A 25953-nucleotide genomic window follows, 5' to 3' on the forward strand; every position below is an offset into this window, starting at 1 on the left:
TAGTAATTTAGTTTATGAATTGTGTCTGAATATTTAGATCCATCAACAAACATAGCCACCAGGGCTAAAAATAGAACATACGGGTCTAATGCAGTTTTTGGCTTATATCTCAGAAACTAAAGCATCTAGAACAAATCTGACATGGGGTAAATATGTTTTGTACGTCAAGATTTATCAGCCCTGAAATTTTCAGACAAACCGAACGCTCATTGTTGGGTTGCTGCCACTTAATTAGTTATTTTAAGGAAATTTTGCAGTTTTGGGTTATTATCGTGAATATTATTGAAAATAAGAAAAACTGTAAACAGCAAAAAAGTTCAGCAAAATAAGATCTACAAAAAAGTTTGACCACTTATTGTACTTATTGTACTTTAAGGACAGTTTTTCACAAGATGTATATGTTTTTTAAAACTTCTCAAATGAATCTAGTATAAATTTTGTATTTTATTTCCTTGTACGTCAAGAAACATACACACTTTGGCTAAAATGGAACATATGGGTACATTATTAATTTGCTTTTGAAGAAAATATGACAAATGCAATGAACATTTAAATGGCATTTTTAAGCCACTCATTAATATATATTGAAAAGCAAAAATATTCATTAATGAAAGATTTAAGCCAAAGAATAACATGAGCGATTCAGGCTCTAGAGAGCTTCTTGTTTATTTAATGTGTAAGAACTGAACAAGTTGAAAAGATATACGACCAAAGGTATAGGTGCTTGAGGACATGCAGGGTCCTATCTTGAGCCGCATAGTCCCTTCCTCTTTTTTTTTTATGAATCCCCGATTTCTACTTGAGACCATTAACGTTCGTCGATCATGCGATTCACTATAGTCTGTTCGACTTTTCTTATTAAAACAAATTTTGGATATGTTTGATAAACGTCAATAACCTGAGACATATAATATGTCTCTGATTAGACAATACTATTAATCCAACAACACAAACAAATCTATATACGGCCTAAAAAGATTGAAATTCGCCTCGATTCTAGTTAGTTTGTCGAGTAATTCATTTTGGGGGAAAGATATTTTGTTATCATATCAGTGTTTCTTTTTTTTAATGCTTCTAATTATGATTAGTGAAGTGGTGTATCTTGTGTTTTTTTCTGAATTGGTGATTTTTCTTGCTTAATGAAAAGAAAACGTAAAAAAATCCCGATGGGAAAAAAAAGTATTGACAACCAATAAAAAAACATTGGAACGATACATAGAAACTAGGATACACTTTATTTTTATGTAAAAAATGACCGAACCCCACAATTTATAGAGTCTTTCTCGTCCGATTACAATCCTGACGAACATTGTTGGTATTAACGTCAGAAAAGCATTATCATATATGCTCTACTAGACTTTGAAAATAATAAATACAAATTCAAAGTTGATGTGATGTGATAAAACTGGCGGAAAATCTGAAGCCTGCATGGATATACGATTCGAACAACGCTCTTTTAAAGTTAGCTGTAGTCAAGTCCTACGGTTTCTCAAAATTAAATTGTCCACAGAGCTTTGAATGTAACGCGCTTAATTCTTCTCTGAAAATTCAATCTTTTAGTCGTGGATTATTTTTGTATAATAGAGAGAATTAGAAATATCGTCACTCATTCAGCAAGCTGTTTTACTATAATTGAAAACACATAAGAAGCAAAAGATATCTCAGGGGTATTCAAACTAACAAGTCAAAAATAAACTGACAACACCATGGAGAAAAGGAAAAAATGACCAACAAACAAAAGTACACAAAACACACACATACAAAACTTAAGACTGATCAACACGAACCCCACAAAAAACTGAATTTGTTCCGTATTTAGAGTGCATTTCTTTCTAACAAAAACGATAAAAACGGTTCAGCGAGCACACGTTTATATCCTTTGTTTCTAACATTCGTTTGCAAAGTTTGCATAAACTTTGACAAACTATAAATTCGCGAAAAATGCGTCTATAGTTTCACTGTTGACAAGCGGATGATGGTAACTGTAGTTTTTGTCTGAATAGAACTTATCACCTAGTTAGTAAAATTGTTTAAGATACCGTGAAAAAAAACCTTACAAGTGTTATTTTTAAGCGGTCTTGATTTTTTTCCGATTGTCTTCTTATTAGAATAGTTGTGGATATCCAAGTGTGTATTTATTGAACAATCTAGCTTTAGAAGCAGTTATTTCATTGTGCTTTAAATTCAAATAGAAAAAAATGCTCCTGCTCTATCTATATGTTCATTATATTTTCTCTTCTTCCCCCTTCCCCCATATTACTATCTATTCATTTTTGTCCATTCTGTCTTCTATTTCCATTATTTTCTATTATATCAACACCCCATCCAGACCTTCATGCATGTGTATGACAGGCACCATTGTTTGTCTAATTAGAACGAGGTTTACATTTTTGTCTTTAAGTTGTTGTTTACATATATTATTCTCTATTGTTATCCTATTGTTTTTTATTCCCTTTTTGTGTCCATTCTGTTGTCTTTGTCTATTATTCTCTAATATATATAAACATCCCATTCAGAAATTCATTCATATATATTTGACGGGGCAGGCATCTTTTTTGTAGAGTTATATGAAAAATATTAAGAACGAAAATTAAATCTTATTCTTTTAGCTTATAGTTTACATATTATTTAAATCTAAAGGAGATTCTACAAAGCCAATTACAAAATACTTACATTTTCAAAGAATTTATTCAAATAAATCCCGACAAAACAATTTAAATTATCTTAAAATGAGAAGAAAATAGTTGTAAATTAGATCTGTTTGTGAAAATACACATTTGTGGATATATGTTATTAAGTTTTAAAATGGTTGTGGAAGAACACAATGCTTTTTTTGGCAAATAGTTAAATTATATCAATAATAGTTTTTCTCTGAAAACTTAAGACACTGTGCAAAGGGAGGCAAATCAAATTTTCCCAAAAAGGTGCCGTATTGCCAGCTGATGGTGCTATATCAGCAGGTGCTTAATCAGCAGGTGAGTGATCTAGACCTTACTGAACAATAGTATAACATCACAACATAGAAAAATACACGATTGTCTGTTTGTCTTCATTTTTAGCCATGCCGGCGTTGTCAATTTATTTCCGATTTAGGAATTTGACTTCCCTCTGGTTTCTTTCGTCTCTCTTTTAAATTAAGAAATCATAAGACAGCTAAACAAATTCAAGTTTTTTTCCAAACACACAACACATGCAGCGAAATGATCTTGATGGTGACAGTTAATTCACGGTTTCGGAGCTATCCTGTAACGACTTCATATGTGCATTTAATTAATGTCTGCTATCGAATTCTTATACATATACAGATGCACAGTCTCTGTATATAACGTACATACTCAGTTTTGAATTATTAAACGGTTATCGTCACATGATACAAAAAAAAACACAAATTATAATACTATAATTCTTGATCTTATTCAGAGAAATAACATATCATTAAGGAATATATACAAGTAGGTGAATACAAGTTCTTTCAATGTACAGATAGTATACAGTATAAAAACATTATCTTTTTAAAGTTGGCAGAAGCAAAGACATATAATATAAAGGAGGCATGGCCGGCCGGTTGTTACATATAGTTTTATTTTCGACATGTGAGTTTGCATATTCCTCTTGTATATTTTGCCTCTCTTCTATAAATGATTTATCCACATATAACCTTATACACCACCAAGGATTTGTATTGTCCATACAAATCGTTGATTTCACCTAAAAATGGTGTTTCACTCTTCAGTGGTGTAACAAATGTAAATTTACGGAAATGAACCCACGTCGTTTTTGCTTTTAGTATAACACTTCCGGGATTCCAAAATATGGCGATTTTGCAATTTTGTGCAGCTGACTAAAGTTGTCGTCAATTTATTTCCCTGAGAAACAATTTCCCCGGGAAACAATGTAATTTAAAAAAAAATTAAAACCATACGCACAAAATAGTGCACCGTTATTCTATTTTCGCAGACACTGTATACTGATTACATTACGTAACACAAATCACAGATAATTTATTAATAATGTTTAAATTTTAAGAAAAGGGGTCATATTCATTTTTCATAGATTGATTAATTATTTTCTTAATGATTCTAGTATATAGAAGGGGAAACATTGTTTATGTCAAACAAGTATGCATTCACTAGTGATTACTAGTTTGTCATTCTGTCCGTCAGTACAATTTTCCAAACATTTTATCCTCATGTTTGAATATATTTATTAGATATTTGATATAAACTATGAACTCTCATAATATTACTAGGAGGGGGTCATATTTTGTGTTTCCAGTGGAAACATATTTTTTTTGTGTTTCCAGAGGAAACATTTTGTTATGTTTCCAGGGTTTGTCTAGATTTTTTTTTAACTAATTGTCAATGTTTCCCCCTCCTAATTTATCTCAGAAATTTTTAGTGTTTCCAAGGAACGCATTTCATTCTTTTTTATGTGTTTGGCACGGGGAACAAATTTTTTTTTTGTGTTTCCAGACTTGTCTAGTAATTATTGTTTAACTACTTGTTAATCTATAATGATGTCGTCTAGTATTGGTTTCTCTGCTTCTGAAAGATTTCATTTTCATGTTTTAAGGACAGATTTAATTCTAATCAGTTTCCGTGTTTCCAGGAGGAACATTTTTTCTTTGTTTCCAGGGGAAACATTTTTTTAGGGTGTTTCCAGGGCAATCTATTTTTTTTTGTTTTTCCAGGGGAAACATTTATTTTTGTGTTTCCAGGGGATACCTTTTTGTTTGAGTTCCAGGTGAAACATTTTTGTGTTTGTGTTCCAGGGGAAACATTGTTTATCATGGTGTTTTCAGGGCAAACTGTTTTTTGTGTTTTTCCAGGGGAATTTTTTTTTGTGTTTCCAGGGAAACTTTTTTTGTTGGTGTTTCCAGGGGAAACTTTATTTTGTGTTTCCAGGGGAAGCATTTTTTTTTTTTTGGGGGGGGGGGGGGGTTTCCAGGGGAAACATTTTTTAGTTGGTGTTTCCAGGGGAAACTTTATTTTGTGTTTCCAGGGGAAACATGTTTTGTGTGTTTCCAGGGGAAACATTTGTTTTGTGTGTTTCCAGAGGGCCGGAAACTTTTATTTGTGTGTTTCCACAGGAAACATTTGTTTTATGTTTACATTTTTGTCTAGTAATAATTTTTTAACTACTAATACGAAAGATTTCATTTCATGTTTCCAAGGGACACATTCAATTCTATTTTTTGTTGTTGTTATTTCCAGGAGAACCTTTTGTTTTTGTTTTTACAAGGGATACATTTTAATTTGTTGTTTCCAGGGGAAACTTTTTTTGTGTCTCCAAGGGAAACATTTAATTTATTTCAAGCGATGTTTAGTAATTATTGTTTTACTACATGTCAATTTAAAAAATGGAATTAAAATAATGCTTTTATAATAATAAAAAAAATCTATGAAATAGCTAAAATACCCAAGAAAGCATTAAAACAAATAATTGTAGACAACCGAAGCGCTATCCAAAAAGCGTACCAATCAATGGATAAAATACAAATCAGTTTTGGTTAAGTGTCGTAAGTTTAAAAATTTCCCTTGAAACTTTGACAATATGCTTCCCCTGTAAGAAAAGCCAATACTTTGAGACACAATTATAAATTGACATGTAGTTAAACAATAATTACTAAACAACGCTGGAAACTTATAAAAAACAAATAAAATGTTTACCTTGGAAACACAAAAAAAAAAGATTCACCTGGAAGCACCAAAAAATAATAAGAATTGAATTTGTCCCTTGGAAACATGGAATGAAATCTTTCCTAAGTAGTTAAAAAAAAATACTAGACAAAAATGGAAACATTAAAAAAAATGTTTCCCGTGGAAACACAAAAATAAAAATTTCCCCTGGAAACACAAAAAAGCATGTTTCCCCTGGAAACACAAAAAAACATGTTTCCCCTGGAAACACAAAATAAAGTTTCCCCTGAAAACACCAACAAAAAAAAGTTTCCCCTGGAAACACAAAAAAAAAATGTTTCCCCTAGACACAAAAAAAAAAAATACTAGACAAAAATGGAAACACATAAATAAAAGTTTCCCCTGGAAACACAAAAATAAAAGTTTCCCCTGGAAACACAAAAATAAGTTTCCCCTGGAAACATAAAAAAAGGATGTTTCCCCTGGAAACACAAAAAAACATTTTCCCCCTAGAAACACAAAATAAAGTTTCCCCTGGAAACACCAACAAAATAAAGTTTCCCCTGGAAACACCAACAAAATAAAGTTTCCCCTGGAAACACCAACAAAATAAAGTTTCCCCTGGAAACACCAACAAAAAAAAGTTTCCCCTGGAAACACAAAAATAAAAGTTTCCCCTTGAAACACAAAAAAGCATGTTTCCCTTGGAAACACAAAAAAGCATGTTTCCCTTGGAAACACAAAAAAACATGTTTCCCCTAGAAACACAAAATAAACTTTCCCCTGGAAACACCAACAAAATAAGGTTTCCCCTGGAAACACCAACAAAAAAAAGTTTCCCCTGGAAACACAAAAAAAAATGTTTCCCCTGGAAACACCAACAAAAAAAGTTTCCCCTGGAAACACAAAAAAAATGTTTCCCCTGGTAACACAAAATAAAGTTTCCCCTGGAAACACCAACAAAAAACGTTTCCCCTGGAAACACAAAAAAAAATGTTCCTTATTTGTATTGTAGTCCTGTAATATTATGTTGTCATTTCAATGTTATATTTAACTTTGCCATTAAAGTGCGAGGTTTGGCATGCCATAAAACCAGGTTCAACCCACCACTTTTATTCCCCTTTAAAAGTGTCCTGTACCAAGTCAGGAAGATGGCCATTGTTATATTATTGTTCGTTTCTGTGTGTGTTGCATTTTAACGTTGAGTCGTTTGTGTTTTCTCTTATTTTTTAGATAAGATGTGGCACGGTACTTGCCTATCCCAAATTCATGTATTTGGTTTTCATGTTATATTTGTGATTCTCGTGGTGTTTTGTCTGATGCTTGGTCCGTTTCTGTGTGTGTTACGTTTCGGTGTTGTGTCGTTGTTCTCCTCTTATATTTAATGCGTTTCCCTCGGTTTTGGTTTGTTACCCCGATTTTGTTTTTTGTCCATGGATTTATGAGTTTTAAACAGCGGTATACTGCTGTTGCCTTTATTCCTCCTGGAAACACGAAAATTAAATGTGTCCTTTGAGAACATAAAAATGATATATTTCCTAAGAAAACCCATGCTAGGCGACATAATCATAAATTAACAAGAAGGTAAAAAATAATTACTAGACAACTGTGGAAGTACTTGAGAAATGGGTTCCTTGGAACCATGAAAATTGTCTAAGATAACCCCATACTAGGAGGAAGAAAACATTGACAATATAAAAAAGAAGATGTGGTTTGATTGCCAATGAGACAACTATCCACAAAAGACCAAAATGACACAAACATTAACAACTATAGGTCACCGTACGGCCTTCAACAATGAGCAAAGCCCATACCGCATAGTCAGCTATAAAAGGCCCGATAAGACAATGTAAACAATTCAAGCGAGAAAACTAAAGGCTTTATGTTAGTAAAAAAAATATGAAGTAGTTAATTTCTTTTAGACAAACCTGGAAACATAACAAAATGTTCCCCCTGGAAACACAAAAAAATGTTTCAACTGGAAACACACAAAAAAATGACCCCCAACCCCTTAAAAATATCATGAAATGTTCATAGTTCATATCTAATAAATATATTCAAACCAGGGTTTCAAGTTAGGGGGGGCGCAAAGTTGTTTTTGGAGGTAAAGTTATTGAAATATTTTTCTAAAGAGGGGTGCAATGTAGATATCTCGAATTATTGTGTGGTAAAACAAGGGAGAAATTAAAGTTTCAAGCTGAAACCGCATAAATCCTCCCCTAACAACGTATTCGAACAACTTACAGTCGCCATATTTAACAAGAAATCTTTTAGGTTCCATTCATTGAGACTACCCCCATATATTTCCCAACAAACTGAACTGAAGACAATAAGGATAGAGACAGAACTCAGTCCGGAATACACAAGCTGACTCCATATAAAAAATATAGCGATGTTATGTCAATGGTTGCTGGGAAAACTTGTGTTGCATTCACAGTAATCAATCAAATATCTTCAGGGGGAAAACAATCACTATTTTATTAGATTTGTATACGTCCTATTGGTTTCTCCGTACCAAATATCAATTAAGTGACTGACTGGCGGATGGACGGACAGAGGTAAAACAATATGTCCCTAATCCACGAAGAACCTCAGAGTAGTGATGGCAAGGTCTCCTACAAATTGGAAAAATCTACAACAATCTCCTAAAACCCACTAAGGAATTCATATTGCATATATGTGTTTATGAAGCTACAGTTATTAAGCTGCAGCCCTAAAAACAGAAGCTGAAGATTATGTGAACATTTTATTTTGATTCTGTTTTCCTATGCAAACCAATCTACAACCAAGACACCAGCACTTGTTGTAAAATTGTCTATATAGCAATATCGGGTAATATCTTAACTAAACATTGAAAGACAAGGTGCGGGTAGTTGTAACATAAAGAAATACAGGAACACCACAAAATAACTGTTGTTTTGCACATCGTCAGTGTGTCTACATAAGACTCATCAGTGACGCTCAGATCAAAATAGTTATAAAGCCGAACATTATATTTGTTAAAAACGCAACTCCGCGTTTGACACCTTTCATTGAAGTATACAATATTTATAGAACTTAAATAAATCGTAGGTAAGTTGATTTGTAATCACGCTTATCCTGTTAAACTATCTGTTTTATATACTTGAATGTTAAAAAGATGGAATGGTCTCGTGTGATACTTAAAAAAAGTTGAAGACAACCCATGCTTTGCAAATTTTAGGGGGGGGCGCACGCCCGCCACGCCCCCGCCTAAATCCGCCCCTGCCAAACATGAGGATAAAATGTTTGGAAAATTGTCCTGACGGATGGAATGACAAACTAGTGATCACTAGTGAATGCAAACTTGTTTGACATAAACAATGTTTCCCCTACTATATACTAGAATCATTAAGAAAATAATTAATCATTCTATGAAAAATGAATATGACCCCTTTTCTTAGAATTTAAACATTATTAATTAATTATCTATGATTTGTGTTACGTAATGTAACCAATATGTATATATACAGAGAGTCAGTGTCTGCGAAAATAGATGTATGTTGAACTATTTTGTGCGTATGGATTTAAAAAAAATTAAAATTACATTGTTTCCCGGGGAAATTGTTTCTCAGGGAAATAAATTGACGAGAACTTTAGTCAGCTGCCAATTTTGTCAACATTAACTTTGCAGATGATTTAGAGACTAAAATCCTTAATCTGACAACAGTTAGTTTATTGAGAACATAGATTTGACATTCATAATAACTTTTTCTGTCTTTTAATTCAATTGTTCGACTTAAATTGTGAAAAAAATGTGTAATTTCAATTTCCCTTTCTGCGAGGGTACATTAAAAAGTATTTAAATCATCGTTATACTCTCATAGCTATCATCATTAATGTTATTTAAAATAGTTCAATGAAAAAAAATCACCACAATTATTTGTTCACTTATTTTAACTGTAACTGTACTGCTCCTGGGGCTTCTTGATTGACAAATACAACTTGTTATAAAATAAACTGATAAATATATCACTCAAGTCAATTTTATTTCATATTGGACATTGAAAGTATGGGCAAATAAGGTACTTTTAAGCCATAAAAGGTTGAAACAGTTGCTATTCTCTCAAAGTGTTATAATTACCTTTTTGTGGTCAATAAATATCCCAAATGCCACGCCAATGGGATATAATTTTACAGTACAAATTATTTTCATTTGCTTCAATCGATCAATAGCAATATATTTTGTGAACTATTTTTGTGTAAATGGAGAAATTGATTGGTTGATGAATACAATTTTTAATTCCAATTTAAATTATACTATTGGTTTAAAAATTAATGTGTTAAAATGCATCTCTCATTCACAAAAGTAAATTTTCTATATACATTTTGTATTTATTTTGAGCATCAGTAAGCAGAGAAAACTTTAATGTAATGCTTGTGGTTGTATGCAAGGCACATTTTAATAATAATGAATTTCACGCAGTAAACAATAAAGGGAAATAACCCATCAATAATCACACATGTAATGGCACATGTAATGGCACATGGAGTAAGGGAGATAATACAAATCAATGCATGTAACTATCAATTCAATACACTGGCAGAGCTATGTCTTAGATTTATTTTCAGGTACAATTTTGTGTATCATGTCAAAGCAATTTTCTGGAGTGTTGGTCAGGGGTGGTAACTCTGCAATTACATGCACCTCATTATATATTTATTAATGGCAGTTTCTATCAATGAAATCAAATTTACATTTGTACATGCATGAAAAATGGACACTGATTTGATGTAATCTAATTATTGAAACACAAATATGGTATTTTCTGCTTGAATTATAGATTAATTTTCTTCCATTGTCAATTGTTACAATAGCTGTAATTTTTGCCAGGATTGTCAGATTTGTCTGCTTGTGGTCGGACCCTTCCTTCTCTAGAGTAACAATCAGATGATCCTTTACGAGAAAACAGTCAGATAGATGCTTATGGTTTGCAGGATAGAAAGCCCCTTGTAAAATATTTTTTGTCATGACTGCAAAATTTAAATTACATGTAGCTATAAATCATAGTTATAAGGATCTGTAATTCATGTTTACCAAAGTGTATTCCTATAATTGTTATATTGTTGGCTACTAGATTATATATTTGTATCCTTACTACAATTAAGATACTGATGTGATGATTTAGCCATTTTCTGTTTGCTTTCTACATTTAAGAAACTGATGTGATGTTTCTGTAAAAAGATATGCTGTGGAGAAGAGAATGGTGAATCATGCTAAGCTACAGTACTATAAACAGAACTATTGTCTTGTTTGTATGACAGGACTGTTAGGATGCAGATGGCACCGTTACAAACAGTCAACACGAGACAGTCGCAAGGTGATTTATCCTCTTTAATAGGTTAACATACATTATAAAGTTTTGGGAAGGAAGAGGGGGAAACAGACAAATTTTCATTATCATTGGTACAGAAAATAAATTGAACGAATTTCTATTGAAAATTATAAAAATATAGAAGGGACGGATCCAGTCATTTTCAAAAGGGGAAGGGTTCCCAACCCTTGGAACCTCTCCTCTGGATCTGCCTCTGTTAAGACAATTTTCAAATCACCTATAGTCTAAGAAAAGCCTCATTGAATTTGACAGGTATCAAAGATCAACACTAAATTACCTGAGGGTAAAAACAGTAAGATTAAAGATCATTAAACTGAGGACTACATGTTGTACATACAAGGTTCAGAGTTCCCGAAAACTTCGTTTGACCCGTCGGACATTGGACCGACAAAGCAAAATTATTTGTCAGTCCTACAAAATTTTTGCCAGTCCTAAAAAAATCTGTCAATTTGATCCTAATATAAAATAATAACATATTTTATCCAAAAATATCTTTATTATTATTTTTATTTATATTTCACGGCCACGGACAAATTAATAATGAAGGACACGTTCTGTTCTTCTGATTGTTCTTATAGTCATCTTAACTATCAATTTCATCAACTGAATCATTTTCTCAGTATTTGTTATCTCCATTTAAGATTTCAATCGCCGATTGTTTGCCAAGAACAAATTTAGCAGGCCACGTGTAGATAGGCACTAAGTTTTCCATAGGTTTCAGCTTGTCTATAATAACAGGAATCCAGTACCGGAAATAACCTGCAGGTACATCTGAAGACCGATGTAAACACGTATTGGAATTAGTTGCGATACAACTAATTACCGATAAAAAGGGAACTACAACGGCCGTTTTTACATCGGTCATCAGGACCGGCACTAGGTTTCAAAATACTGGTCCGAGCCTCATTTTGGCGGTCAGGACCGACAGGACCGACCATTTTCGCGAACTCTGAGGTTCCTCAATAATGAAACTGGGTCAAACTTGGTTGAAATGACTTAGTACAGCTATCTAAAGGTCTTTATATGTTAATTTTTATCATCATATCATTATCATTATACATATTCAACTATTGTGTTTTAAATAGTATCTTCTTTTTTTCTAATATACAATATGCTATAGCCATATTTAAATGGTTGCTTCACACATCAAAAATATTCTTTATTTGGGGAAAAAAATGCTTTTAAGAAAGGGGATAGCAACAAAAAAAAATCGCATGGAATCCTGTCTCCTGAGAAGATGTGTGAAATATTTTGGAGTAATTCTGAAAAAGGTCACAAAAGGAGACTCAAAAACTTTTTGCGCTTATGTCACTGATGATAAAGGTAAAACAAATCTTTTGTTTTGGCATGAAATTCTTTAATATTTGTATGCAATTTTTTTTTTATAATTAGTAAAACTAATCAAAATTCATGTGTATTATAAATTAATCATGTAAATGTTTGTTTTTTCCAGAGAGATTTGGTTGTGTTTACACTTGTACTGCTGACATTCCTGTTTATAGATTTTCTACTTTATTATGTCCTCATAGCTAAGAATGATGTTTATAACTTGAACTGGTAAGTTGCTATTTTTGGTATAAAGTAAATACTCAATGTAAATTCATTATTAATCTTTGGATACCAATTTTTTTGTTTTTTTTGGTGCGAATAGAACAACCACAAAGTTAAATGTTCAACAAATTACAAATTTTCAATCAAGGTGTATGCAGATGTTGGCAAAACCCCAAAATAATATATCTATGTAAAGGCAAGTTTTCCACAATCCACAAAAATTAGTACCCAAAAAAATTAATGTATCCGCAGTAGTCTTATAATTGTTTTGCTTGAGACAAATGTTTCTGAAACCAAGATATATATGCCAATACAAATGCAGTTTCTTTGTCACATCATGTATAAATTGTATCTAAAAGAATCTATATTGAGCTCACATAGGCCAAATGTCCATGTGCGTTATTGCCATAACTTGCTGTTTGTTCTCATCATAAGTCTTCATAAATCTTTTTTTCCTTGTACTACTGGCTCATATTCAACCACACTTGGCGGAGACAACCTTTAATTATGGTGTCCTGTATAAAGTATATGTTTTGTTCCTGCCAATTGGAACCATACTAGATCAGAATTGCCTTTGAGTATCTTGTTTAAAAAAGTCCACCTGCCAACCAACATGGTAATCATGACTGAAAATAGAACATGGGGATTAACATTGTTTTTTCCATTTCCTATTGATAAAATGTTTTTTTGTTTTTCAGGTACATGTTTTGGGAGTTTAAGAAATGGATCTCAATGCATACAATTCTGTTAGCTGTTGTTGTTACTTTGTTTTGTTATTTATTTTTGTTAATGGTGAGTAGATTTTAAGAACAACTGCTCCTTTTTGGGAGCTCTTGGACATACTTGGGAATTGCCTCTTATAAGGCAAGATGGTGATCAGTTGACCTTTTCAAACATTTGGCAATCTTTAACAGTTGCATATCATGATTACCAAGGAACTCAATTGCAGGATTGTCCATAGTATATGATTTCTAAAACAAATTCCTAGCAATATGTAAACAAGGGTATGATATTTGCTTAACATTTTTACATTAATTGAAATACAATAGATTTTCAATAGATTAACCAAATTTCTTAGATTATGATATCAATACCAATGCCTCCACAGATATTTAGGGTATTAAACTGTGAGTTGTGAACTATGATCATGTCCATATAACATTTTCATTGCTGTCATGTTTAATTTATACATTACAGATTTTATCGGTGTGCCATGTGATTAACGGCCATCAGCTTTATACACATCCTGTCCATATAGTGTTTGTTGTGTTGTGTCTATGTTTTTGTATAGCAGTTACTGTTGTTTTAGATGAGTTATGGAAAACAGAATGGGCAGTTGTTTGGCTGTCTTTAAAGGTAACTTATATATTTTGCTTGCTACATGTTTGTGCTCTGTAATACTAACCAAATTGATATAACCTTTGATTGGTAAACTTCCCGGAATGTTTATTACCTTATATGCAATGAAATGTTATGTGAAGTTTTGGCTTGACAGGGAAAAAAAATACCAATGCCGAAAACAATGGAGGTATTACACCTTATAGAACAACTGCATTTTGTCATAAGAATTATTACAAGTTACATGTGTATACATTTCCACCTGACCTTGATCCCATTTAAAAGGCTCATTGTTCAAGGTTTAAATTTTTGTTATAACTGTAATATCACTGTATTAAATGTTGTATTTTATATTTACAGATTACTGGTCCATTCCTTCAGATTGGAGTAGTTACAATGATGACTGCATTAACATGGATCATAGCCAAACAGTGGCTTACTTTGTCTACGTGTTGTAAGTTGCCATTTATTTTTGCCTAGTCTTCAACTAAATCTATCCTATTTTGTCTTTTTGGTCATCTTTTTTCTGTTTAAGGTAGTTTGATTTGTAAATAAATGTAATATCTACTTTCAATTTCATTAGTTTATACATTGAGGTGGTTTGAAGATTAAGTATGGAAGGATAAACTTTGAGATTTAATTGTTTCGGGTGTATATATGAGATTTTTTTTTAGTTAAGATAGATTTGCTGTACTGTATTATATTAAATAAACCACCCATAAATCAGTCATTTGTAATAATAAACTGCAGTCACAATTTTTATGATTCCTTTATATATATATTGTAATGCTTTTTTTGCTTTTTTTTAGGTGTGCAATTTGTTTGGTTGACAGTTTATTTAATTGTGATGTCAGGACTGTACATATCACCACTATTTATAGAATCACCTTGTGTCAAGGTTATTAAAGATATACCTCATAAACCAAATATAATAGGCCATAGAGGAGCACCAGCTGTAAGTTTGTTGTTATAATTTTCAAATTATCTTTTAATAATAAAGCTTGTAGCTTGAATTTGCCATTGCACAAAATATGGAGCAATATATACCAAAAAGTCAAATGCTGATCCTAAGTTTTAATTTGAAAGGGGGCAATTTCAAGATTTGTTTCACACACTATAAGAATATATATTGCAGAGACTAAACATTCAGTATGACAATATAAGAAATACATTTACAAGTTTGGATGGAGAGTTGTCGCATTGGCACTCATACCACATCTTCTTAAATCTATTGTTAGTGTAATTTTGAACATAAGAACTTAACTTTTTTTATCTTTAGCCTAGAAGTGAATCAAAAAATATCCAGTATCAAAAAGCTAGGTAGGTGAAACCGACATACTCCCAGATTTTATGAACTAATTACAGTTTTTTTTATCAATTATTTTTGTATATCTATTGCAGTTAGCTCCAGAAAATACTCTAATTTCATTCCAAACTGCCATGAACTACAATGTATATGGTATAGAGACTGATATAAGATTAAGGTAGGCAATTTGTCAATAAAAATTCATGCATTGTTTTATTTTTTTCATACCTCTATGTAATATTTTGATTTACACTGTATTAAAGCTTATTATATGATAATGATACAATGTTGTTTGTCATATGTATTATTGTTTTTGTTAGAAAAATAGTATTGGTTAATAATAAGACAAAAAAGTTTAACCCAGCCTAATTTTTTCAACAAGCTTGATGTGAGTATGCTGTACTGGCAATCTTTACATCTAAGACTATTTAACTTCCTGCTAACTTCTTATGGATTCTTACTCACAATGATCAAGTAGGAAATTTTCATCATTTTCTCAAAAGTTACTAATCAGAAGTCGTTTCACCAAAAACTTACGACTAAGATTTATAGTAATTGCACTGAATTGTTCATGACTTACGATCAATCTTAGTTGTAAGTTTTTTTTGTGAAACCGACTCCTGAGGTTTTAGAAATTTGGAATCAAGCTCCTAGGGATCATGCTAAACGATATGATATGTTTCCTGATCCATTGCTCAGTAACTTTCTGTTTACCAAATACTTATATAATCTAACACATAATCATATTTTCTCTAACCTATGAATGTGAGGACTCTTCAGAATAATCTCTTTGTGAGCATGCTATGCCATGTGATGCCTTTTCGCTACCATTTCTCATCAACTTCCTATCTACATGTACTGAATAATTATATTTCTCAAAGTTCTTATGTCAATTTGTTGTATTCATTGCATTCTTTTATTTGATTTGATAAATGAGTTTTTCCTTTGTTTTTCAGTTATGATGGAGTGCCCTTTGTTTTTCAGTTATGATGGAGTGCCCTTTGTTTTTCATGATTCCACATTCTTTTTCAGTTATGATGGAGTGCCCTTTGTTTTTCATGATTCCACATTCCGTCGTACGACAAACATTGCTGATGTCTTTCCTGATTATATTGATAGTTCTGTATCAGCATTTAACATATCAGAAATAAAACAACTCAATGTTGGGTCATGGTTCTTAGAGGCAAGTATTTCTTATATGATAGTTTTAATTCTTAAGAGTATTTAGTTTATTTTAGTTCTAACTAAAACAGATTCAGTCAATTTATTTCCTGTCTTTGTAATACTTATGATAACACATTGTCAGTTATGTTATAAAGTGTTTCAAAAAAATATATTTTGATATGATTCCATTTCTTTTTATATCCCCGCTTTAAAAAAGGGGGGTATACTGTTTTACCTCTGTCTGTCCTTTCATCAGTCCGTCAGTCAGTCCGTCCGTCCCATGAATATTTTTCATCGCATTTTTCGTAGGAACTACAATACAAGAATTTCTGAAATTTGGTTTCATGGTTTATCTAAGTCAGCCATACCGTGTGATGTGTTTTCAGATTGATCACTTGACAACTTCCTGTTAACCGACACTTGTATGATTTTACACATGATAGCAAAGTTGAAAATTTTCGTCACATTTTTCTCAGTAACTACAATACAAGGATTTCTGAAATTTAGTTTCAGGATTTATATAAGTCAGCTATACCGTGTGATGCATTTTCAGATTCATCACTCGACAACTTCCTGTTTACCGAACACTTGCATATTTTTACACTATTAATATTATCCACTTGTGGCGGGGGTATCATCAGTGAGCAGTAGCTCGCAGTTTCACTTGTTTTCCTTGTGTTGTGGGAACAAGTAATAGTCTCCTCCTTTATTCATCAAAAAACATACAGAGATTACAGAAATATTTTTTTGTATGATTTTAACTGTTATTTAATAAATAGCTTATGATCGTTATGATTGAACAGTGATATAAAATTTAGTTTTTGATTTAATTTGTTTGATTAACAGGAGAATCCTTTTGGAACTGTTGGAGATTTGTCTGATAAAGAAAAGAACATTTACAACAGTCAGAGCATTCCAACGTTTGAGGAATTATTGGTGTTGGTAAACAAGACTGAATTGATTTTAATGATGGATATGTTCGGAACATCAGAATGGCATCCTGAACACAACAGAACTATGGACATTTACATTGAGATGATTAGAAACAGTGGTATTCCAAAATCAAGGGTATGTACATTAAAAGACCATCTGAGAGTATACAATGTAGCTGTGATCTGTTGTTTTGCTTTCATATATGTGTCATGATAGGTTTCATATGGGTAAGATCTTTAATATACATGAATTACAAATATGTGTTTTAAGATGGGATAGAACTGAATTAGAATTGCAGTATTGAAAAAAGTTCCATTGTTTGGTAGACTTGCAGGATCACAGAAAGCTATTTATAGAATCAGAAAATAAACACTTCAAATCTTATAGAAGAAAATGAACATTTATATATTTTTTGTGATTTTGTAGGTATGGGTAACAGGTAACCACAAAGACTTTAATGTAACAAGCATTCCATTTCCTGAAACCAATAATCCTGTACAATATGTGATGAGAGATAACTTTACACATGTCAATTTTGAGCACCATATGCTCTCTGGAGAGGAAATTAAGTAAGTAAATGATATAGGTAACTAATGTTTCAACTTCACTTTTTTATAACCTAGAAGATATGAATTATAAATGTATTATATTTTTTGTTTTTGGCAACAAGTATTGATATAAAGATAAGGTGATGTGGTTTGATACCAATGAGACAACTATCCAACTGTAACATGGATGTAAGCAAATAAAGAGACTGTACAGCTCAAACTTTGAGCAAGGAAAAAAACATTGTATAGTAAATAGAAGCCCTCCCCCATTCATTACAAATGTAAAAACAATTTGAAAGAAAAATTAAACAACCAAATTTATGAACAAAGCATTATAAAAAAAACCTAATACGATAGAAACCACACAATTTTTAAATTTGTCTCATAATAATTCAAAAATTGTGCATGGTGAATGTTGTTAGTCATATTTTTAATTTGAGTTATCTCCCTTTGTTGAAGTAATACTGTTTTTAAAATTGTTTAAACATCCTCTTTTTCTTGAACCAATTTGATATGTAGATTTATTTCTATAAAAAGTTGATAATAATTTAAAATTTCAAAATATTATTGTAATGCCGTTAAATATTTTTTTCGTCCACAGGGAATTCCAGAAGTATAACATTACAACCAATGTATTTCAAGTTAGTGCAGTGTGGTTGTACTCCTTGTACTGGTGTATGGGGTTGTCCTCAGTCACTTCAGATAAATGTCATGTTTTAGAAAGCCTGAAGGAACCTATCTGGCATTTAGTAAGTATGACTGTGAAGAAATATAAATGAAAGGATGAATATGAAACACAGGTTATGTTTCTCTCTTGGATTTTATGATTAAAAAAATTGCTCTCACTACATAAAGTTGAAAACATTGAAATGCATAGATGACCAAAGATCTGTTATGAGTTCAAAACTTATTAAAGGACAATTAAAACTATTAAATATTTTATATTGTGGATAGACATAGTAGTTTATCATCTGATTTAACTATTTTCTTTCTATTTTACAGCCACCAAGGAATTATTTGATATTATGGATAGCAGTGGATGTTCTATCAGCATTAGCTGTGATAACAATATTTATAGTTCAAAGGTAAATATTCCAATCATAAAAACAAAATATGTATTAATATGTCTTTTATGGGTGATGAAAGTCAATTTAACAGTGTGATATAACAATACAAAAAGAAAAGTAAATAGATTAATGTTAGTATTAAGATAAAATAAAAACAAATCATTTTGTTGATGATTTTTTCAAATTGATCATATTTTGATGTGAAAAATCTAGAGTTGGTACTTATTTTAGTCTATTTAAAAAATTCTACAGAAAATTGTTACATATATCAAATGAAGTTATTAAATGTGATCCATTTATCTCCAATTACTGGTTCTAAATAAAATCTAATGAAGTTTTGATTAATTCTTGTAGAAGACGAATTCTGAGATCTACGTTCAGTCCTAAACAAGTATATTTTACTGATGTTATTATTGGTCCTAAAAGACCAGGAAATTAAGGTATCATTCAAAGGGTTTTCAATAAAAATGGAGAAAATTCGAAAAAAAATTATAAGACAATTTATTATTTGTCTCTGTGCATTGAACAACTAACTTAAACAGAGTTATCTCCCTGTAGTGTTAGGTACCACCTTAAACAAATATAAAATAGTAAGTGTTGTTCATCAAGGTGAATTTAGGTTCTGTTTTCATTTACTTACATTAAATGGCAAATTAAAAGTAGAATTTAAAATAAAGTTTATAGCTTGCCTTATTTAACTTCAGGGAGACTATAAGAATACCTCTATCAGTTATGCTTTTTTTCCCCAATTTAATTTTTCTTTTTATATCAGCTCTTCTTTTTCAACAGTAAGAATCTAAAGAATTTGTATGTCATGTACTATAAGGAGCATGATCATTCTAAAAACTATGAACATGATTTAAGCTCACTAGATATTAATTTTGAAGGTGTTTTATAGAATAAACATTAGATTATTATAGGCACATGTTTCATCAAACTTTTTCATTATTTTTCAATGACATAAGGGAGACAAACTTTGTAATCAAAGAATACGTATGATTTGAAACCATAAAAGAACTGTATAACAATACAGTGTGACCTAATTTACTAATGACAATGAAGATTTTTTTTATTGAAATCCCTATTATAGCTGTCTATTTAACACCCTATTCTAATGATATCTAACACATGTTTCCTGTTGTTTCTATCTAAACTCCACGCTCTAATGATATCTAACTCATGTCTCTTCTCTTTTATTTCTGTCTAAACTCCATATTGATGTTGTGTACATCAAAATTGTAAATAATGTTTCTATGCATAATAACATCCCTGAAAGCTGAGAAAACAGGTGGATTTTAAGTTGAATCTTTGCAATGGAAAATGTCATTTCTGTATTATTGTATGGCAAATTTATTCCATCAGATAAGGTGAAATGTTTTCAATTTTGTTTTGAAATTGATTTAAAATTTTCAGAAATCTATATAATACATGAAAGTAAAATACATTATAATTTCATATTTTTATTTTGCAAAAAGAGTTCATAATATTCCTGTCATTATTGTTTTTATAATACAAGCTTTCTAGGTCTGCATAAAAACCTTCTGCCTTGCATGCTATCACTTTTAACATGTTCATTTGTTTAGCAGTATTTCAAAAGTGGAGAAAATATTAAAGAAAATCAATAAATTTCTATTTTTTCATTTTTCAAATAATTCCAGAATTTCCTTATTATATAATATATTAACTAATATCTTTTACAATTTTCAAACTTTGTTCTATAAATCTTACAGTGTAATCATCATTGACTGATATCGTATATCGTTATAATACATATAGTTCATATATAATATTTGTTAAAAATCAAAGTCACTAATGTTTGTGTTTATTGATGAAAATAATGATAAAAAAAGTTTTCATGGCTATAATATAATCATAAAAGTTTGTTTTTTTGTGTGTTTGAAATTTTTATATTTTTTCTATCTTTACTCCAAATTTGGGTAAGAAAATTGATTCCACTTATTTATCAAATGTTAATATTAAAACTTTATTATTATTTGATGTGATTATGCAATAAGGTGTTGAGTCAAATTTCTACTTAAAGTTGTTGTTTAATTAACCTACATCATATATTAAATACTAAATCTCAACCCCATTGTCCCCTGACTTATAAATATTTACATTTCAAAGTTTGTAATAAAGTCAGTTTAACAGGAACCAGTTATGGTAAGTCAGTGATGTTTTGTGTGCAGTTGCTGTATCATCAGATTCGCTGATGATTAGTTTGTTATAAAGATACTTTTGACAATGGCAACATTTAGTCCAGTTTTATGGTTGTTGAATTTACCTATGATTTTGCTAAAATTCAGAATTAACATGTTTCAGGTTTCAGTAAGTGATACTTATTTTTTGGGGGGAAATGGGAAATAAATATAAGAAGATGTAGTATGAGTGCCAATGAGACAACTCTCTATCCAAGTCACAATTTGTAAAAGTAACTATTACATGTCAAAGTACATTCTTTAACTAGGAGGTATTAGCTCACACTGAACAGCAAGCTGTAAAGAGCCCCAACAAATTACTAGTGTAAACCCATTCAAATGGGAAAACCGAAGGTCTAATCTATTTAAAAAAAGAGAAAACAAAAACCAGAAACATGTATGAACCACATCAACAAAAGACAAGCATGCTTGATTTTTATGCCCCACCTACGATAGTAGAGGGGCATTATGTTTTCTGGTCTGTGCCTCCGTTCGTCCGTTCGTTCGTCCCGCTTCAGGTTAAAGTTTTTGGTCGAGGTAGTTTTTGATGAAGTTGAAATCCAATCAATTTGAAACTTAGTACACATGTTCTCTATGATATGATCTTTCTAATTTTAATGTCAAATTATAGTATTGATCCCAATTTCATGGTCCACTGAACATAGAAAAAGATAGTGTGAAGCTCAGGTTAAAGTTTTTGGTCAAGGTAGTTTTTGATGAAGTTCAAGTCCAATCAACTTGAAACTTAGTACACATATTAACTATGATATGATCTTTCTAATTTTAATGCCAAATTAAAGAATGGACCCCACTTTCACGGTCCAGTGAACCTGTAAAATGATAGTGTGAGTGGGCATCCGTGTACTATGGACACATTCTTGTTTTGGGAGTTTTGAATTTATTATTTATTTTTCCAAGAATTTCAGATGACACCTCATCCTACCATTCTTCAACAATGTATTATTATTCATACTTTTTTTTTATTCAGAATTCATCATAATGACGATGCCATTAATCCAGAAAGTGTTTCACTAAACAGCAGAATAAGAATTTCGGAAAATTTCTCCTCTACTAGAAGTAGACGCTCTATGAAAGAAAAACTTTTAATGAAAGATGTAACAGCTGACATTTTTGATGACCCAGAAGGAGAGGATTATGGGATTGAAGCTAATTATACTGTCCAGTCATTAGACGGTCAAGCAATGGCCAGGGAATTAAGGTCAAACAGACAACAAGATGACAGAATTGAATTAACTTAAATTTAGGAATATATGTTATATTTATTTATATAATTGAAATATTTGTATTTCACACATAGATATTATTATTTTTGGCCTGTATGAAGCATTATTGTTTGTAGGAATATATATGCTCGTTTAAAAAAACTGTGATAAAAAATGATATTGAGAATAGTTTGCTGAATATTTTACATTATTTTATTATTTTAAAGTAATATTTTTTTAATCAAAATATGATGTTTTCTGAAAAATTGTGAAACACAACTACTATTGTTACTTCTACTATTGGGTGTTTATGGAACAATAAACCCATGCAGGTTTGGTACAGTCAGCCCTGGCTTAAGCCTTTTGGGCATTTAATATAAATTATTTTTATCTTTAGGTATTGAATGTAATGTAAGATGCTGAACTACAAGGAATTTTTGAGTGATTCTATTCTATTTAAGGGACATTAACTATGAGATATAAAAAAAAATCAAAAAATAATATATTTTTTTGTTTGATCATCAATGAAAGGAAAAAGGTAAAATAATAATTACGCTTTTAACAGCCAGTTAGGTTAATAATTACGCTTTTAACAGCCAGTTAGGTTCAATTTTGTCAAAAATAAGGTAAGAACAATGCTGATGAATTATTCACTTCTTAAACCGGTAAAAACGATGATTAACTTTTTTGAATGCCCCACCTACAATATCCACCTACCATTGTAGAGGGGCATTAAGTTTTCTGGTCTGTGCATCTGTTCATTCGTCTATGTGTCTGTCTGTCTGTCCTGTTTCAGGTTAAAGTTTTTGGTCAAGGTAGCTTTTGATGAAGTTGAAGTCCAATCAACTTGACACTTAGTACACATGTTCCTTATGATATGATCTTTCTTATTTTAATGCCAAATAAGAGTTTTTACCCCAATTTCATACATTGAACATAGAAAATGATCATGCGAGTGGGCCATCGGTGTACTGGAGACATATTCTTGTTTTCAAACTAAAACATGAATTGAAACAGACACAGAAAAATCAAATTGCCCATGGTCATTACTTATATCTATTTATGTTTATATCAGGTTATGTGACCATACCAGTCTTTAGAGTATCTTCAGGGTTAATTATATGGTGTCTAGACTAACATGCACTAAATAATGACACATAATACATTGTTAATTGTTTATTTCAGACTTATTGTAATTTTGATATACGTTTTAGTGTGTCATAAATCTAAATATGAGAATTTGAGTAAAATCAGTGAACTAAACAGCTAATGCCCCTTTAATTTGACATGCATGAAAAATATTGTTATTATATGTTTTTTTACTTTTATTAAAATAAGTGTCTTTGTGTATCATGTGTATAGCATTTTTAACTACAGCAGATGACATTTTGTTTATGAAATGTTATTGAATTGCTTAAAAACAACTGCCATTTCTTAGTTAATAACAGTTTCGTTGTATTTGATCTGTAGTATGTACTTTTACTTTATATTATCTTAAGTTTTCATTTAAACCAGAAATTCTTGATTACATCTTCACCTAAAATAAGTCTAACAATAGAATGTTTGATATTCAGATTGGAAGACATGCATATGATATTTGTTGTAGATTTTAGGCATCCACCAATCAGTCTTAATTTTAGCCCACCTGTCCTTAATAGGGCCAAAATGTGAACTAACTTTTTTAATTTATCATCCAGTCTTTGTTTGTCTTACGACTTATTTCTCTCATTCTTTGGTGGTCACAGGTCAATTTCCTAGATTGATAATGGTCTTGTCTACCCTTTGTCCAGAAAAATTGTGTTTCAACCTTTTATATCCAGTCATTCCATATTTTAAGAGAACTTGTTGATGGTTTATGAATGTCTTAGGGTTAGACAAGAGATTTTATTCCAAGAACTATTTTATGGTGCCTTATCACAAGATATTTTTCATCAATAGATTTTAACAGAGCAACATGACAGGTGTCAAGGAGGGATCACCTCTCATAAGGAAGGGGTATACTGTTTTACCTCTGTCTTTAACACATTACTGTTTTCTCATCAAATACAACTTCTTGGTATGGAAACCTACTTCATTTGGTTATGCCATACTTTATCACCTGTTTACACTTCTTTTAATATTCTATACAATGGAAATAAAATCAATTATCTGATTCTGTTTTCATTTTTGGGTAAAAACAATGAAATTACCCATAGTCATTTTGATCCAAAACAGTGTTTTATTATATACTGCTTGTCTGCCAAGTATGTTGAATTCAGGAACCAGAGTTAAGACTTGGTGTCATATTGTTTTGGAAAAGGTTATATCCATGTCCTGTAATTTATTGATTATATATACTCAGATATCTAATTTACAAATATTTATTTTGCCTAATTAAATGCAGTGCTTTATGCTTACTTTACAAAGAAATCTTTAACTTTCAATGCTAACCATCACTATCATTAAAAAAAATATATAAATTTTCTTAAATTTCTACCAGTTTTTGTTATTAAGTAAGGTTTTCCAAGGGTCATCATTCTGATTACATTCCAGAAATTTCTAATTTTGTTTTCAATTACTCAGTTTTGCTTATTGATTTTATTTACTAAATTTTTACTTGTTATCCGACTTGAAAAAGTATCAGTAAGCCATTCCTATCCAGAAACTATCATATAAAAGAGATGGCACAAATTTTAGTCACTTGAGGAAAACTGCATTCTGTTTAATGTTTATAGTCTTTAAATAATGTCAGAAGGAGGAATGACAAAATGTTCTTATTTCATTACTTTCATTCTAATGTGTAATGAATGTAAAAAAAAAATCAATGATTATTTAGATATTGTTTTCAAATAGGAAAATATTACAATGTTCTTACTGTAAAAATACACAAAGAAATAAGAAAATAAACTGTAGAGTCTAGAATGTAAGACAATTTGAAATTTAAAAACCCAGATATTTACAATATGTTTTGTATGGCTAATTTGTACTGAATAAGTACCAGTTACTGTCAGAAATTCTAAATTTTCTTGAATTCTTTTAACAGGATTACAAAAATTTAAGTTAGCACTATAGGAAAGGATGTAGCATTCCCTGTAAACAATAGAAAAAGGTTGATTTTAAGAGGATTTTTTATCCTTGAAATTTATTAAAATTCAATGCAATCATCAAATCATTCTAGTGTCCTTATGATTGAAACGACGTGTTGTGCAGTTCTCGTGTTTGAAGTATACTATAGTATATCATAGTTTTGAAGTGCATATTAACTTATGTATGCATGTATCTAAATATAAGTTTGCTGTTTAAAGGATAATATATTGTTATGGTGATATATCTTTGATAATTATTTGTAGGGTTGTTACAGATATTGTTTTGCACATTTTTTATGAACACTATTTAATTACCTATTGCCATATCTGTCATACTGATGTACATGTATCATGTGCTTATATATTTTTTGTAGCTAATAAATACAAGAGAACTTAATTTATAGTATTGTCTTACTAGCAGTTATAAGGGCCTCAGTGGCCTAGTGGTCTAAGTAGTTTGTACTGTAATCACTAGCCAGTCAACACTGAGGTTGTGGGTTCGAACCTGGCTCATGCAGGTGCACTCGACTCCAATATAATTGACTAGGATTGTTAGTTTTCCTATCA

The 25953-nt window shown here is 31.0% G+C and overlaps 1 protein-coding gene across 3 annotated transcripts; it reads left to right on the plus strand.

Moving 5' to 3' along the window:
• The first annotated feature begins 9265 nt into the window (after positions 1–9265).
• Positions 9266–25783, plus strand: LOC134712815 (glycerophosphodiester phosphodiesterase domain-containing protein 5-like). 3 transcript variants are annotated; one of them, XR_010106327.1, is made up of 15 exons: positions 9266–9326; positions 10816–10978; positions 12447–12550; positions 13243–13336; positions 13742–13900; positions 14243–14336; positions 14692–14837; positions 15284–15366; positions 16221–16371; positions 17199–17420; positions 17712–17854; positions 18435–18582; positions 18836–18918; positions 22087–22894; positions 22926–25783. XR_010106327.1 is itself a non-coding variant. In XM_063574724.1 (15 exons), exons 2-14 carry the CDS (start codon positions 10862–10864, stop codon positions 19337–19339), a joined length of 1629 nt encoding a protein of 542 aa, XP_063430794.1. In that variant the 5' UTR covers positions 9266–9326; positions 10816–10861; the 3' UTR covers position 19340; positions 22087–22292. The 3 variants fall into 3 exon arrangements, 2 of the variants coding, with proteins under 2 accessions (XP_063430794.1, XP_063430793.1); XM_063574724.1 differs by lacking the exon at positions 22926–25783 and adding an exon at positions 19255–19340 and having other exon boundaries at positions 22087–22292; XM_063574723.1 differs by having other exon boundaries at positions 22087–25783.
• The last annotated feature ends 170 nt before the right edge of the window (positions 25784–25953 follow it).

Source organism: Mytilus trossulus, chromosome 3 (assembly GCF_036588685.1).
Source record: "Mytilus trossulus isolate FHL-02 chromosome 3, PNRI_Mtr1.1.1.hap1, whole genome shotgun sequence".
NCBI classification, from domain to species: domain Eukaryota; kingdom Metazoa; phylum Mollusca; class Bivalvia; order Mytilida; family Mytilidae; genus Mytilus; species Mytilus trossulus.